Source organism: Cornus florida, unplaced genomic scaffold (assembly GCF_030987335.1).
Source record: "Cornus florida cultivar Cherokee Brave unplaced genomic scaffold, ASM3098733v1 CherokeeBrave_3.0.0_Hap2_Chr08, whole genome shotgun sequence".
NCBI lineage: Eukaryota > Viridiplantae > Streptophyta > Magnoliopsida > Cornales > Cornaceae > Cornus > Cornus florida.
In genome coordinates, this window is record NW_026775578.1 from 58,561,021 (window position 1) to 58,576,986 (window position 15,966).

Below are 15,966 nucleotides of genomic sequence, written 5' to 3' on the forward strand. Positions count from 1 at the left end.
TTTTTTTTATTCTATACGATATCTTAAAAAACGAAAATTCTCTCCCTAATAGGTAAAGAAGCTGCTTTTAAGCCAGTTCCATTATGAAATAGTACTTTGCAAAAAGTTCTCCTTACCTGATTAGTGTCCTTAGTTCTTCAAAGTTTTTCTCCCGGAACGGAGCTCTCAACGACTGCAACTTCCACTAGCGTTCCTTAAGCAATTTGATAGAGTTTTACCTTCCAAGTCTATAATTAGGAGTTATGCAAGAAAATCGTAGCGGGTTGAAGTGAGAGAGGTTAACAACACAAAATATTTTTACAAGGGTTGGCATGAATTTATGGAAGATAATTCACTAGAGTTCGAAAATTTCCTAGTATCTTATTATATATACTGAGGAGATTTCCTAGTATTTTCTTATATATGAAGGAAGAACATTTGCTGGTTGAAGACAATGGCAAGCAGCAAAATCCTATACGTCGGAGGGGTCTCATGGCCTCACGAAGTGTCGTGAGGAGTTAAAAATGGAATAGTTTCAAATATGAGGAGTTAAAAATGGAATAGCTTATAATGCTATAATGAATAGAAGCCAAATAATAGCAAAATAAATACAGGGTACATTTATAGAAACACAATCAAAACGTTTATTGACGGAAAAATAAATACACACTTGAACACATTGAAAAATAAATACACACCAAATCTTGATGGAGGTGACGACGATTACATGCCAGGTTAGTTTTACATAAAAAAATGAACCATCGATGTGAGGAGTTATAAATGGAATAGTTTTGAGAACGATTGAGAATGTAAAACAACTACTTTCAATCAATGGATATCTTAACGAGTACTTTCGTTCTATATACTTTCGGTCCATAGATCAACAACTGAGATTTATTAGTGCTAATGTTATGGTTTTGTGCATATGCCATATGTCTATTTATAGAGCCCAATTCACAGACATGTGAATGGATTTTACCCATATCATGATTTGACAAAAGGGACTTACACATCTCTCTCTTTGGCATGATAGGGGTGTCTTCATAATAGTTGTCATGTTATACACCTAACACCACTATTTTTAACTTTACCCATGTGACGATAAGATGAGAAAGTGGATTGGTTTTGTGTATCTACAGATGCTGATTTTTTCAGTGAGAGTCATATTCTGTGACTAGCCATATGATTGAAAAAAAAGCCAAATAATTTGAAGTGGCCTTAGACCATGGCAGATAAAGATGAATGGTCACATCATCAAGAAAAAGCCTTAGTGTTTGAAAAAGTTATAAATAGTGGCATTGTTGTCATGAGGCAGAGTATTGACATCCCTATTTGTAATTACAATTTACTAATCTAATGTCTTTATTTTAACAAAACTATTATAATGTTAATTTATTTTTTAAATAGATTTCTAAGTGCACTTTGATTATGTAGTATCTTTATTTTTTCTCATATTTGATCAAAGCTATTAAAAAATCTATATGTCAGATGTTGTAGGAATGAGAGCATTTCCATTGCAAAGAAGATGCATAAGGATCCAATTGAAGTTATTCAAGCCATTACTAATGATCCAGACTTATAAGTTGCTTCAGAGTTGTCAGATTATTCAGATACAGGGGATGATGACTTTGTAATTCCACCTCCCCGTTATTGCTCAAAAAAACTTAGTAGTTGAGTTAAATTTTATGCAGTATTTATATGAAATGTATGTATTTTTGATTTATTTTATGCAGTATTTTTATGAATTCCACCTCCCCGTTATTGCTCAAAAAAACTCAGTCCTTAAGATTTACTAGTGCTAATGTTATGGCTTTGTGCATATGCCATATGTCTATTTACAAAGCCCAATTCACAGACATGTGAATGAGTTTTACCCATGTGATGATTTGACAAAAGGGACTTACACCTCTCTCTCTTTGGCAGGAAGTGGGGTGTCTTGCATAATAGTTCACGTGTTTATGCACCTAGCACCACTATTTTTAACTTTAGCCATGTGATGATAAGATGAGAAAGTGGGTTGCTTTTGTTTATCTACAAGAGCTGATTTATTCAGTAAGAGTCCCATTCTGTGTCTAGCCATGTGATTGAACAAAAAGCCAAATAATGTAAAACAACCTTACACCATGGCAGATAAAGAGGTATGGTCACATCATCAAGAAAAAGCCTTAGTGTTTGAAAAAGTTATAAATAGTGCCATTGTTGTCATGAGGCAGAGTATTGACATCCCTATTTGTAATTACAATTTACTAATCTAATGTCTTTATTTTAACAAAACTATTATAATGTTAATTTATTTTTTAAATAGATTTCCTCCTATAAATTATTTATATCATTTGGATAATCTTTAAATTATTTCATCCATCACTTTTTCAAGTTGTGCATGAATGGTGTCTGCCTATCAATATAACAAAAAATTCATTGTACGTGAAAAAAATTCATCATTTACTAAAGTTCCAAAACAATTCACCATTCATTAATGTTCCAGAACAGGAACAAAATCCATTTGTCAAGAATATCATCAATTTCCTAGCACTGCTGTTTAGCAAATTTATAAACCTTCTAGCACTTGAGTTTCAGTCTGCACTTGTCAAAAAATCACCTCATTGTCCATGGTACAAAATCCAAGCAAGTAGCTGCATCACACAAGTCTCAAATTCAGTATGCTAATCACAAAAGGGAAAGAACTGGACAAAGAAACTACAACTATATTTCAAGATTAACCAGTTAAACATCACCTTTTGAGTCTTTAATTTCTTTAATAACCCTACTTCGGGATCACTCCTACACCAACACAGTTTTTTTTTTTTTTTTTTTTTTTTTTTTTTTTTTTTTTTTTTTTTTTTTTAGTATTTTCTTCAGCAGTATCCTAAAGCCATCATCCATACCAAGACATTTTTTGGTTTATTTTAATTTTCTAATACAGTTTTCTAATACAGTGTGTGATTGTTCCAATCAAGAGAACCAACCCTTGAACTATGCCCGTCTTGCAAAGTCCTCAGCTGTTCAGAAAAACCAAGCAAATTAGAGTCCAGAATGGAGAGGTGGCACCAGAAAAATCAAATCTAATGCCTAGATCATGAGAAATGTGACAATTTGCAATAAATACATTTCATTTCACTCCAAATAAAGAATATAAAACTCTTAGTTCTAATATTTGTTTTCTAAAATATAGGCCAACTATACAAGCCATAATCCTTCAAATATGTTCACTTTATGCATTATATCACTATAATAAAATCTTCAATGATACATGCCTCATTCAACCTTGCACTTCACCACTAAACTGGACTTTGTTCTCTTCCAAACTAAATAAAAGGTAAAGGAAACTACCACTCGGGGTGTGAGTGCCTGGAAAGTAAGAGGTTAAACGTTTCGTTCTTCCAACCACTCAGGGTGTGAGTGCCTGGAAAGTAAGAGGTTGAACGTTTCGTTCTTCCAACCACTCGGGGTGTGAGTACCTCTATTCTTTATTTTTAGGCTTTTTCCTCTCTGATTTAAATTTTCTTTCAGCGAGAATGTGTTTTGAATCTTATTGTTTATCATCTCATTTTTTGTAATAAAATTTTTCTTTATTGACCAGGGTTTCTTACAACTAGTCAAAAATGCTTGTCATCTTTTTTTAACAGAACAACATTAAAAAAGAATGCCAACTTTTCACCATGCCTCATCTAATTACTTACAATAATCTGTTCAAAGAAACAAAAGCATAAATGATCAATAAAATAGAAAAAACGAAAGCATAATTAAAAGAAAACTCTCACCATCCGACAAGATGAAGGGTCCAACAGCTGGATGTGGGAATTACTTAAACCAACAGCAAGATGTACTCCATCCAGCGCCCATCTGACACTTGTCACATGCCCAATTTCCTCATCAATCACAACAAGTGCAGAAGTAGCGCCATAGAGTTTAAAACCCAGGAGCAAAAAGAGAAGCCTATTGCGATGACAAAGGAAGGCAGGCAAAGCTATTAAAAAATAAATAAATAAATAAAGAGAGTTTATTTTGAAATCTAATATTTTCTTTATGTGGAACACAAAAACAAAACCTGAAACTATCGTTACTGTCTTCTACAACTAATTTGGTTCCTTTCGAGTAAAAATTCTTTGTAATCCAAGACAATAGGACATATGATAATATTACATTATTATCTCTTTTCCTCACTTAGAAACCTAACAACTGGAGAAATGAAAATGCTTACCGGTTCACCTTATAGCCTGTTGGCTTATGGTCTGAATTATAAACCCACTGGTCAAGGTTCGAGACTGGTATATATAGAGAGGAAGCTATATGAGAAGTCACAGATGTTAGATTGTGAATCTTTTGGTCATTTTACCCAATCTTGCTCTTCTAAGCCCACTTCTAAGCATACACAAAAATGGAGAATGAAGGAGGACGGCTAGACCTAATTCGAGTTAGTGGGAGGAAGTTATAAGGGAAAAAGGGAGAAGTGTTGTGGATCCCCCCAATGAGGAATTGTGAAAGGAAAGCCCTAAAATGGCTATACCTATTGCTTCATTATCAAATATATTTGAATTCCCTTCTTCTTTTGATGTGTCTTTGATCACAATCTCATTGCACCTCTCTCAAGAGATTATGGGACCTATTAATTATTTAAACTTTATTAGGTCTGTTTCTCTGAATAAAGAAAGAACTACGTAAATCCAAATTTATATAAATAGAAACAAAAACATATTGAGTGTGTTTTCCCTGAATCTTCATGTTGAATCCCATGGAAATCCAAACCAAGAAACCTACAGGACCATGACTTAAAAAATTATCTAATGATGTAAAAAATTCTAGTCGTGCAGAATCTATACAAGTTGAACAAATAAACCCTAAATTTCTGAAAACTCATATTCATAGACAATAAACCATCCAAATATGCTAAAGAAACCATCACGTGAAACAAAATCAAAATCCAAGAAATTAATGGGAACATCAACCACAAAAATCTAAAGATATTACAAACAACACTAGATATCGTCTAAAAAAACAGAAACATTCAAACATTAGAGGAAGAAACCGTAGTTCACAGTAAATCCAAAAGTCCAAGAAATTCACGAAGACAAACAAAAGAAAGAAAATCAAAAGGAATTCGATACAAAAGCTAAAAGAATTTATACTTTTCTCGTTTTCTTGAATTCATTGCAACGAAACAGAAACCTGAGATTTGTCAATTGGTTGGCGAACATACATAAACACACACAAGCAGATGGAAACACATACTTTTTCGCACAAATTTTGCCTTCGAAGTTTCTGATCGGAGAGAGGGAATCGCGACGTTTTTGTGTCCAATTCCTGAATCCAAAATTGATGTTTTAGGAATAGCATATATATATATATATATATATATATATATATATATATATATATATAGGGATCGAAATTGTATAAAAACAGAGTAGAAATCCCAGCAAAACGATGAACAAGACTAGAGAGAGAGAGAGAGAGAGAGAGAGTAGGAGAGCGTTGATGAATGAGTTGGGTTTAAGAGAAAATTAGCAAATTGTGAGTAGGGTTTTTTCGCGCGAAAATATTTGATTTCAGCAAATATTGCAACGGCCGAAAGCTACTCATAAAAGCGGTTGAACCGCCTTACATTTATATTATTATTTTTACTATTTTTATTATTACTATTAGAGTAGTGAAAAAAAAAAAAAAAAAAAAAAAATCTCAGTCTTTCATTTTTCTCACTTATTATCGGCAACGAAATTAAATAAAATCTCAAAAACCAATTCTAAACAATGGACTATACTAATTAAATATAATATAAATAAAAATAAAAGTTCATGAAAATATTACATATATATATATATATAGAGAGGAATTGATGAAAAAATACATACTCTGAAAATTTTAAGAGTCGTGGCTTAGCATTGATCGTTTGGTTTAGAGAGCAAAATGTTGTAACTAAGAAACCCTTGAGAGAGAGAGAGAAGCGAACGGGGCGTTTTTATGTATGTATGCATCAAAGAGAGAAGGAAAGAGGAAGACGACGCTAACGTGGAAGAATATGATTCGTTTGATGGAGACTGACAACGCGGAAGACGAATAAGGGTCTGCTGATAGGGAGAGTTTAAGGACGAAAAGGGATTGATTTTTGATACGGAATGTTAAAAGACGAGTTTGGACTCTGGCATTCTCTATACTTTCCCAAAAATCAGAAAAAGTTTTTACGTCATTCATTAATACACGTGTAACGCGGGCAACGTGAGAACTTGCATTTACGCTTATTACGGTTTAAATGTACGAAGAATTTGAGAACTTGCATTAACTCATTAAACAACATATCAACAACTTCTCCTCCACAACAATCAATCAAAACCTCCACATACGATAATCCCATATTCCCATGCTTTCAACATTTTAAAACAAGAAATAAAAATGGCCTCCACATGGGCCGATGTAGCAATAAGGTAATAAAGTTCAAGATACACCATAAAATTGGTCACTTAAAGGCATGTGACCCCCCTGAGTATGAGTATAAAAAGCATTACAAATGTGCAATCATAAAAGATTTTTATCGAACATAAAGACCATATAACTTACAAACTTGATGTACTTGATAGCCATGCAATCGACGCTCCCGTTGTTACCTCTTCCCAGCCCCTAGCGGGAAGACTACATTTGAAGTACATGCAAATCAATTAAAGAAAATATAACACCAAAATATTGTACAAGTGGAGATGGTTAAATGAAAAAACTCAAAAATAAGGGACATATGAGCAGACAACTTTTTTATTAGGCGCTAGTAACCAAAAGCAAGACTCTAAACAAAATAAATAAATAAATGGGGTAACAGTACTCAACTAAGATTATAGCAAAATCCTTTTTATTACTGTTTCTTTAATTTTTTATTTTATCAAATATGATTGGACTATTTGGACCACAAAAAATCAGAAGGAAGCCCAAAAATCTATTTGAAACAATTTTTCCCAGAAATACATACTTCCCTGTGAAAAATCAATAAAAAAGAAATTCTCAAACAATTTGCATGAAACCAAGTCCATTGGAAGCTTAAACACACAATTTTTCTTCTATCAATTTAAATCAATAAATTTTCTTACCGATTAAATCAGGTTTGAAGGAAAAGATAGGAAAAATTCTGCTTACAAAACAAGGATCACAGCATGTTAAGATCAACTTCAAAAATCCATACTAATTTCAAAATCCAATCAATTTGAGCCAAAACAAAAACCTGTAAACTCATTAATAATAACTGATATCACATAATTTGAAGTGATTATTGTCAATTATGCTCGTGAGTTTGAAACGTATTCGTTCACGTGATCTTTTGGACATTTAATAGAGAAAGAAACAAGTCTTTTTCTTTGTCATTATATAAAAAAGAACAAGTGATAAATACCAAAAAGTGCCATACATACCTCATCGGTTCGCAACACAACAAATTGGTCTCTGCTGGTTATATGTGACAACACCTCACTTCAGGGACGGATATAAGTCCAAAATCCTTAATAAAGTAGTCCCCAAAGGCTCTAGACATTGCCAATCTGGGGCATTCCTCATTCGGCAGCCAAATTTTGTGCACCACAGGCTTGTCGTTTAAACTGAACATTCTCCCTTTGTACTGATTTATCCATTCAGCCTCATCTGTCAAACAATGTTGATAATGTAAACACAATGTTCATATAATTTTTGACACACAAAGAAAGTGAGGAAGAGAGAGACTCACGAGGCAAATTGTGGTTGAAATAACAGTAAGCTGAACATGCACCAAGCTGCCATCTCCGGTTGTGATAGCCAATACAGCACAAGAATCACTCACATTTGCTATAAATATATGTTCACCCAAAATATTTCAATTTAGGATAATAGGAAGATCAGCTCTGGTACAAATTTTGGGGAAAAATATATCTGCAACAATTCTCCATTAAAAAAAAAACAAAAAAAAAGAAGAAGATAAACACTAGAATTGAACTTCAAAAAGCTATTTTTATTAATTGACGCTCTCTGGCACGCATACGATAAATTAGACACCTGAGAATAGTTTATGCGAATAAGTATATTACGTGCTCTGGCATTGTGAGGAAACAAGTCATAATGACTTTAATATGATGTAATTTTCCTAGCCTTCCGTAAGCATGTAACATGTAAGCCCGTCCATTTTCACATAATCCCATAACCTCCTTGCTTTCACGACCCTCCAACTGCCAGAAAACTCACACACCTATGATTTTTAAATAACACTCCACATGAGACTCATATGAGGACCCAGGAAAATAATTTCAATACCAAAATAAACCACCAGATGAATAATACAGATTCAACTTAGAATAAGTTACATCATACTTAGAAATGTTTTCTAAATAAGTTAGAAATACTATCACAACATAGTTATACTAATGCAGTAGGGAAGCTCCAAGGAATTAATAGTAATTACAAAATAATTCCATATTTAAGGCCTTAACACCTTACAAAATAACTCCACTAGAATTAGCAATTATATAACTATTCTATCTAGGTATAGGAGCCTTGCACTTTCGACGATTATGACCATTCTCGCTGCATCGCGAACAGTGTAACGACCTTACATTTTGAAATTGTGATTCGATTCATTTAATACGAGGTCGTCCAGGGGGACGTGTTATCGCAGGAGGCCTAAGATAGGAAGCACCTTCATCGTCAGCAGCAGCAGTAGCAGCAGCAGCAACAGCAGCTGGATTCGGCATATCATGCATGGGGACAGAAGACATGAGATGTTCGCATAGTTTTTGTTGTGTTTCAACCCTAAACCATGGATCAACCATCTCATAAATATTTAAAGATAATTCATGGATGGCATAACATGCATGCGAACAAGGAATCCCACTCATGGTCCACATCAAACAACTACAAGAATTTTCACTGCCAAATACCACCCTGAATGGTTTTCTGTCTCGATCATATATTGTACACTCAGTAGGCGAAACACGCATCGACTGAAAACCAAGTGCTAACTCTTGCTCTTTTTTGATTTTCTCCTCAATACGATCCCCAACCGGGATAGTCCACTTCTGAACATCCAAACTCTTTCGGTATAAAAATTTGCTGAGTCTTTGCATGTGTGTATCCATTAGCCTTGTGATTGAAAAAACCCTCTCTTCTTTCACCCATGCATTAAAGGACTCTGCTTGATTGGTGTATAATTTATCCCAACGCTTGGAAGTAAACATAGCATTTGACCAATGTTCAGGTGAATTCGCCAAAACCTAATCGCACAACTCCCCTCGAAATACCCGCATGGCAGCCAATGCATTCTTATACTCATCTACAGTTCGAGCATATGCAATTTTATCGAGTAATTTTTTCGCATGCTCTTTACCCGAAACCCTCAATCCTAAACTTTGTCTCCTAAGAATGGATGTAGAAAAATTCACCATTAGGTGACGAAGACACCATGAGTGGTACTGGGAGCCAAAAATATCTCTAATACAGCTTATTAGGCTCGGATGCCTGTCGGTTAAGATTGTCACAATGCGACCATTTAGAATATCTTTCACCTTGCTCAAGAACCAATGCCAATCATCATCATTCTCAGAAGAAACAACAGCATACGCCAAAGGCCACAAGCCATCATTCGCATCGAACCCCGTTGCACCAACCATTGTTCCTTTATAATTGCCACTCAAGTGGCAAGCATCGATTGCTAACATGGGCCTACAATAGTTGCTGAAACCTCGTATGGAGCACCTTAAGCTACAAACACTCGCTTAAATCTCCTATCATCCGTGCACTCCCACGATGTAATTGTCCCAGGAATATATTCTGCTATTCGTTCACACAACCATGGGACTAAAATATAGCTATCCTTGGGATTTCCCTCAATGATATGACGTGCTTACTCCTTAGCTCTCCACGATTGCATGTAAGTCATTTTAGCAGAAAATTCACCGTTTATGTCTGTGGAAATAGTCTTGGGGGTGCATTTAGGATTGTCCCTAACCTTGTTCACAATAGCTCGACCCATTTCCTTCGACCAAAAAATGGCTTTATAATCTGAAATGTCTTGAGCAATGTGAGTGTGAACATTATTAAACCGCTTGATTCTCACTATATCACCACTTCCTTCACAACCAGCTGACAATTTCCATGGACAATTATTAACCTCGCACACAACTCTATAATATTTTCTACTATTGTCCAAGTACTTGAACCGAAAATGATTACGAAGACCAAACAAAACGAGTGCATCTTTGAAATCATTTGGGCTGTCAAAAAGCTGATCCACGCAAAGAATGTCATCAATGTGTCGGAAAGAATCCCGATGCACATTTATCGGAGGAAATGAAGACGTTGACGCAACACTTTGCAGAAGACCAATTGGCGACGTGGCTTCAACAAATTGTCTACAAGTGGATAAAAAGGTATATTAAAAATCACATAACCTATGCAGCGCATACATCAATGTATTACTTTAAATATATGTGTCTTACCTCTCACTATGATCAGTAGGAATTGTGCATGATGCAATTACAGGCGCTGCATCTTCCATATACACATTTAACATGGGACCACTCACTACAAGCATCACTTTAAATCCAGATTCTCCCGTCATCCTCAAACGTTCATTCTTGTTAGATTTGGTGGTATAATATATGACTTTACCACTCATGTTTGAAGATGAACGTTGTTGTAACTCATTTATAAATGATTCATATGTTGTTGTTGTTGTTGTTATCATAAAAGGGTCTGTGACACCGCCGATGTATATAATTTCCCCATTCTCATTTTTGTCAATTTTCCCATCAAATCGACAATAGCATATAATTTGTCTCTCATCCATTTGTCCAACTGCTTCGAAAATTTACTCATTAGTTTAAAAAAAAAAAAAAAAAACTAAATATGAAGTTCAAAAAATAAAGAAATATAAAACAATTAAATATCATAATTATATAATGTAATTTAGAGATCTATTTACAGCGAAACACTACCAATTCCCTCAATAGGGATAGGCGGTGTCAAGATTAAACTTTTCCTAAACACACACTACAGACCTTTTTCAAATCAAAATACAACCACAAAATCAATGCCATTGATTACTAGATAATTGTATCACTATGTGTACAACAAATATATATACAATATGAGGGAATAGAGAGTTAAATGGGACAATATAAATTGAAAATAAAAAATTGAGAGTTAAATAGAGAGAGAGTAGAGTGTTGAATATTTTTCACACACATAATTTATATGTGTAAGTCCTGAAAATGGGGGAGACAAGTACAAGGGAATGTTGGAATAATAAATTAATACTAAATACATTTTTTTGATAAATTAATGCTAAATACATATATTAAAAAAGCCTCATTTATAGAGTTTGCTAGCTTTTGCATCAATCCTATCATGTGCGTAGATGCCTAAAGACACATTACACAGAGGTATACTCTACATGCCATTTGAGAAAGAGGCAACAATCTTGAATAATTCTTGATCTAAATTGAGTTATAATAATTAATTATACATAAAAACTAATTGGACTACCTATGTGTTGGTGGCTTTGAATTTTAACTACTAAATTCCTAGGTTCTGCTGAGGATTTAGTCTGCAGTTATCAAAGAGCCTTGAATATATAGCTTGAATGAAAAAAGCTACCAAAACAAATAAAATCATTCTTCTTTGGCCCTCTGACTATGTGGGCATGGAAGATTCCCGTATATAGTCTGGTTATCTTAAAATTGAACAAATTGTTAAGTTTCAGAATTCTTTCTAATAGGAACCATTTTTTATTTTTTGTATTACTTACTTTTTCCACTTCTATTACCACCCTTCCCCATCTAAGCGACTCAGCTTGAGTGGTATCTCATGTCGCTTCCAAATAAGGATTCAATTTCCATGTAAAAAATAATAGTAAAAAATTGATAAATTCTGACTCTTTTTGTAGGAGGATACAGATATAGCTGATTTTACACTGTGCTTATTTTCTAACGGAGTGAATTGATACTACTCATAGCTATCGAGCAATATTATGGTGTGTATTGGTTGTAACTGACAATGTGAATTTAAAATTTCAAATGGATATAACCATGGTCAGTATTAATGGTTTTAACTAAATTTTTATATTTCCATTAAAATGGTATCTCTCTTTGATTTTGGATCATGTGTGTGGTTATTAAATTATGTGTTGATTTGTAAGGTTGCTTTCAGATTTGGACGAAAATAAAATGAAAGTCTTGATAGTTTGTTGATGTAATGAGCTTAAAAATTTAAAATTATATGCTTTGAATATATATCTATATCAGTCCATGGCAACTACTGCTTAATGATAAATAAGCCGTGAAACTACTTTGATCATATGGAGCTTATTAGTTGCATCATGATTACTACTAGTTTTGTGTATGTGTTCCATTATGTACTAGTGAATGTGTGGTATTTAGGCCTATGGCCAGTGTGTGTGTGTTAAAATCATGTATAAACATACATATATATGACAAAGTCGTGTTATGTTTAAATATTTCAGCCCAACTCTTGTAAAAATCAGAACAAATTCATGTTGGTTTGGATGACTCCTAAAGGTTTTTTTTTTGGAAGGTTAAACAAGTATTATTATACCATTTCTCTCATTCCTTCTCTTTCTCCTTCCAAATTGAGGTACGTTAGGGTTTTCTCTCCCCTAATGGCACACGTGTTCTATGGACCTGTATTAGAGTATAGTTCACACTATGATTCTTAAGATTGATGTGCTTATTGACGGTCTAGTTCTGTTTCAATCTCCTCCTAACAGCACTTAACATAATCATAAACTAGATTTAGCTCAGCGATTTTGTCTTGAAGTTTTTCCTCAATCTCATTGGGAAGCTATTCATGTAGTGGCTGAAATATGTTTGTTTTTTTATGATCCAAACACACTCAAACAAACACCAAACAGTGACCAATAGCTAGCCGCAGAAGTTACAATAGGTGTAGCTAGCCTATGACAAGTGTGTTTGTGTTAAAATCTAGGTCATACAATTCTTTTTAACAGGTGTAAATCTAGCTCCCATTCTCATGATTTGTTTGTAATTTAATTTTGTTGCTTTTGCGCTCTATCTACCACTTTATGTGACTTAGTATAAAACCAAATATAAATATTAACTTACTGAATTTTTCTGTTACTATCAAATACCATTAAAGCAAAATTACAAAATTAGACCCTCCCTCACAAGAAACAAAATTTTAAGAATTTATTAATCATTCTAATGGATTGCAATAGGCTGCCAACATAGTTAATTGAGAGTCGATAATTCAAAGAGCATTTCATTTTATTTTTGTCCAAAGCTGAAAGCAACCTTACAAATCAACACATAATTTCATAATCACACGCATGATCCAAAATCAAAGAGAGATACCATTTTAATGGAAATATAAAAAAATAAGATGTTTGGATACAATTGAAAATCAAAAAATAAAAGTACATGAAGCACCAGATTTAAAATTAGATTCCTCATAAGTACAAATAATTCTTTGAGACTACGCTTTCATGAGTACAAATAATTCTTTGGGAGCTCCGAGAATTAGTGGGGTAAAACCATGTATATCTCTATTGCGAGAAAAATATATAATGCAGCTAAAAGAGCATAGGCAGATTTAATAAAGCAATCCCCACAAAAATCTATAAACTCTACCATGTTTGAAGGCTTTTCTCTTAAAAAAGACTTTAGTAGTACTACACTTATCTGTTTCCCATTGAAAACTTTAAATCACCTATTAGCTGTTTTGATTTTGATTTTGATTTTGATTCCTTTCCTGGTGCAAAGAGATGTAGTATCCGCATTGACCTTCACATAAAGGTGGTGTCTTTGGTTTGATTGTAGTGCCAGAGTTTTGGACCAAAAAAATCAGATCCACCTCAAAGAGAGAGAGAGAGCTCTCTCATGTAGCCTTTTCAAAACAGAGCAAAATACAAAGAAATATTGTCAGTGTTCCCTCAACCTCTTCACTCCTCATTTATGAAACCTGTCTTTATTTATTTATTTGACATCAAAGCTCTATCAAGTGAAATTCTCAACTCAACTCACAATATTATATATATATATATATATATATATATATATATATATATAATATGTTTTTGGAGTAAGTGTTGTGATTCTGTACACAATAGGAGATTATTTATTATCTATTATTAGAAAATCGAACAGATAAAATGAGAAACTTTGGGAATACCCCCCTAAGGTAGTGTGTTTAATTGTGGCATTCATATTAAGTCATCAATTTAATATGCACGTTCCACAATATATTTATATATATGCACGGGTGTAGAATATATTAGATAAAAAAATAAGCATGATGCATCTTAATGTTGATATTTATACAAAAAGTAGTGTTACTCTTCAATTTAGTTCTAACTTCTATTTCTACTTTGATTCCAAATAATGCAAAGAGGTGTCATATTCTGATCTGGTATAGAGAATGCTACTCAAAACCTAATTCTCAGAAAGCTTAATTTCTTTATTAAGCTCTCCTCTTCGCACTTCTTCAGCTCTCACGGCTGTTGGGGAAGTTCTTGAAAAATCAGCAAACTCTCTCTCATCTCCCAGAGAAATGCTGCCCAGAATTGACGAGAGTGGCAGGTTTTGCAGCCCCAGAGCCGCCAGAGAGATCACCTTGTATGTCCCCCTCTTACCAATTTTTGTTTTTCTGTGTGTGTATATATATAGAGAGTTCGGGCTATTTGTTTTGGTTCTTTGATGGGTTGAAAATTGCTTGAATTTCAATGTCAGGATAATTATTTATGCGGCGTGTTTGGAGGGTTATGACCCAATTCGGCTATTCGAGAAGATAATCAACGCCCGAAGAGGTATTAGTATTACTAATGCTATGTCTTGTTTTATGACAATATGTTTATCTTTTTGGGTTTTTCTGCATCCCTTTTGATAAAACTGAATAAGTACGTAATTTATTTATTTATTACTATTTATATAACTGGTGTTTAGATAACTACCTACTGCTTTATATTTTCTCTTTTCCATCTCGTTAGAAACTAAATAACTTCCAAAACATCAGTCTTGGCCAGAATTTTGATCGAAATTTACTTCTTTCTTTCATTCTCTCTTTCTTTTCCCGTAAATACAATTTAGACGTAAAGGTCATATAACAGTTTTCCCATTATTGTTCGTGTCTTGTATTTTCAACTGAATTTGGGCTTAGGTATAAAGCAGCTTGCACTCTTCATCGGTTAGGGGGGGGGGGGGGGGGAACTTGTGAGCATATCTAGAAATTTGCTGTTTAAACCCATTCAAATTTCATGAACAGATGGTGAAGAAATCTTTTCCATTTCTGGTCATTGCATGGCAATATCTTAGACTAAATTTTTAAATCGTTCAAAAATGTTAACATATTCAATCAGTCTACTAAAAAGAATTATTTATCTAATTTATTCAAATGTTGGTAATTATCAGACACCAAGGCCATCACTGACATGCTCTAAAATGCTATGTTTCCCTAGTGAAAACATTTACCAAAGACTTCCAACCTTGTAAGCTAAGGCACAAATCATAGCATAACCATGAAGATTTGTTACTTCATCTCTGAGTCACAGTCCAAAGATCCAAACAGAGTAGCTTCTTCCCTTTTGTTTTATATTGAGAACTAAAATCTTTATTAGTGATTCTTAACACCCAAGATATTAATCATGAAATTATTATAAAGCATTTTCATTTAATTGAACCAAACTCAAATTTTATATGTAATTACATTTTAACCACTAAACCACAACAAATATAGTATGTATGAAAAACCTGTTTTTAATTTAATATTGTAGAACCAATACTAGTAATCTTAAACAATTCTTTTATCAAGCAAATGCAAATGGGAATGTAGATTTCACAAACATTTGATAACAAGTGTCCCTACCCAAAGACTATCACATTCATGCCTCTTTACAGTTTACATCTATTGATTGTATCATAAGGTCTCCACAGCAAATGACTTATGAAGATAGGATTTAAGCTTGTTACCTTGGCACAATCTAGTTAGCTAACTAGTGAAATCCAACAAAAAGCCTAT

General features: G+C 33.6%; 1 protein-coding gene across 1 annotated transcript; it reads right to left on the bottom strand.

The window, feature by feature from the left end:
• Window positions 1-9,820: 9,820 nt before the first annotated feature.
• Window positions 9,821-10,765, bottom strand: LOC132270330 (uncharacterized). Its single transcript, XM_059771509.1, has 2 exons — window positions 10,416-10,765; window positions 9,821-10,328 (listed from the first exon to the last, which is right to left on the bottom strand). Exons 1-2 carry the CDS (start codon window positions 10,763-10,765, stop codon window positions 9,821-9,823), a joined length of 858 nt encoding a protein of 285 aa, XP_059627492.1.
• Between the last annotated feature and the right edge of the window lie 5,201 nt (window positions 10,766-15,966).